We start from the raw sequence: 1,473 nt of genomic DNA on the forward strand, positions 1-1,473 counted from the left end.
TCATTTTTAATGATCGTTGAAAGCCCAGATCGTAATCGTGATTAAAAATCGATTAATTGAGCAGCCCTATTGTACATAATACTGTAAATTAAATAATAGTATATTACTGATAAACAACTGTATTTGTGAAGTTTCTAAATCCAAACGGTGTGCAGGATGCCCACCGTCCTTATTTATTTTTGGTTGATGTTTTTGTTTAATGTTTTACTCCAGTACTGCTACCGGGACTGAATGAATACATCAGTTGTCCTGCAATAATATTTAAAGGAACAAAATGTCTGTGTGTGCTCGCCACTTCTTTATTTAACTTGACTCTAATCCAGTAGGACTGTTAAAGATTCAGCTGCAGGCTCGGTTTGGAAACTGAGAAGTCTTTCACTGTGTGGTACCCTGTAGTATGCCAGTTGTAAGCTGATCTGGATGAAGGCGTCTGGGCTGACTCGGCATTTCTTGATTCGTCCTTTGCCAAACTCTCTGAATGGAAACACGTGACAGTCGACATCATCTGCCAGCGCCTGTGCAACAGCTAGAGAGCTGCTGACCTGAGCCTGAACCTGAAACACAGAGAATCACACTGCAAAATTAGCATTGCGTGACAAGATTTTGAGTGAAAGTCAAAAAGCCCCAGATGTTGTCGTGCAAATCAGTTTACAGCTGCCATACAAGGCAACACCCTTTAAAAGAACGCACACATTTGAGCAAAAACCCAGTACAGTCTGGTTTCTTACCAATTCTGTATAGAAAAACTTTTCTCTAGATTACAGTGGTGAAAAGACAACAGCAGATAAAGGTGGAAGCAGTTTTGTGTTTTGTCCATTTCTAGTGAAAGCTAAAGACTGAAGGAGTGAGCAGAGGTCAAACAGAGCCTGTATCCATAACTGTGCAAAATGAACAATTTCAAAATTGTTAAGACATTATGAGATATGTCTGAAAGTTCATCGTAGACTTCTGTTTGAAAGAGGCACTTACTCTCTTTCCTCCACTTCTGCCAATGTGCACAAACCTGGACTTCCTTTTATGAGGCCACATATAACATCTGTTATTCCAAAATGTGGGCCTGTTGAAATCAGTGCTGATTTTTTTTCAGTGGTTTACCAAAAATTAATACAATACAGTCACAGAAAGAAAAATAACAGTACTTTGTCAGTTTCAGCCTTGTTTAAGATTAGTGTGACAGATTGAGATGTACAGTGATATCTGCAGAGTCTTTGACATCAGTTGGTCCAATGCTAACTTCCATCTTTGTACATTTTCTTCTGTAGATGAATTACAAGACAAAGCAACGCCTACTTGACTCCACAGTAGGGATGGGTATCGTTCAGGTTTTATCCGATACCGGTGCCAAATCGGTACTTTTGAAACGGTGCCGGTGCTTAAACGGTGCTCAAACCGGTGCTTAAAGAATGGAGAACACAAAATTGGTCCAAAAACCTCTCATGTTTAACTGTTTCCCACTTTTTCTTTGGTCATTTT

The 1,473-nt window shown here is 39.5% G+C and overlaps 1 protein-coding gene across 1 annotated transcript in view; it reads right to left on the reverse strand.

Moving 5' to 3' along the window:
* LOC102294223 (carnitine O-palmitoyltransferase 1, liver isoform) overlaps nucleotides 1–1,473 on the reverse strand; it is a 63,764-nt gene that overhangs the window by 10,378 nt on the left and 51,913 nt on the right. The window contains exon 14 of the mRNA XM_005942975.3: nucleotides 390–554. Coding sequence (XP_005943037.1) covers nucleotides 390–554 — 165 coding nt within the window. The remainder of the gene's footprint in view (nucleotides 1–389; nucleotides 555–1,473) is intronic.

Source organism: Haplochromis burtoni, unplaced genomic scaffold (genome assembly GCF_018398535.1).
Source record: "Haplochromis burtoni strain Fernald_Lab_line unplaced genomic scaffold, NCSU_Asbu1 Contig_349, whole genome shotgun sequence".
Lineage (NCBI taxonomy): Eukaryota > Metazoa > Chordata > Actinopteri > Cichliformes > Cichlidae > Haplochromis > Haplochromis burtoni.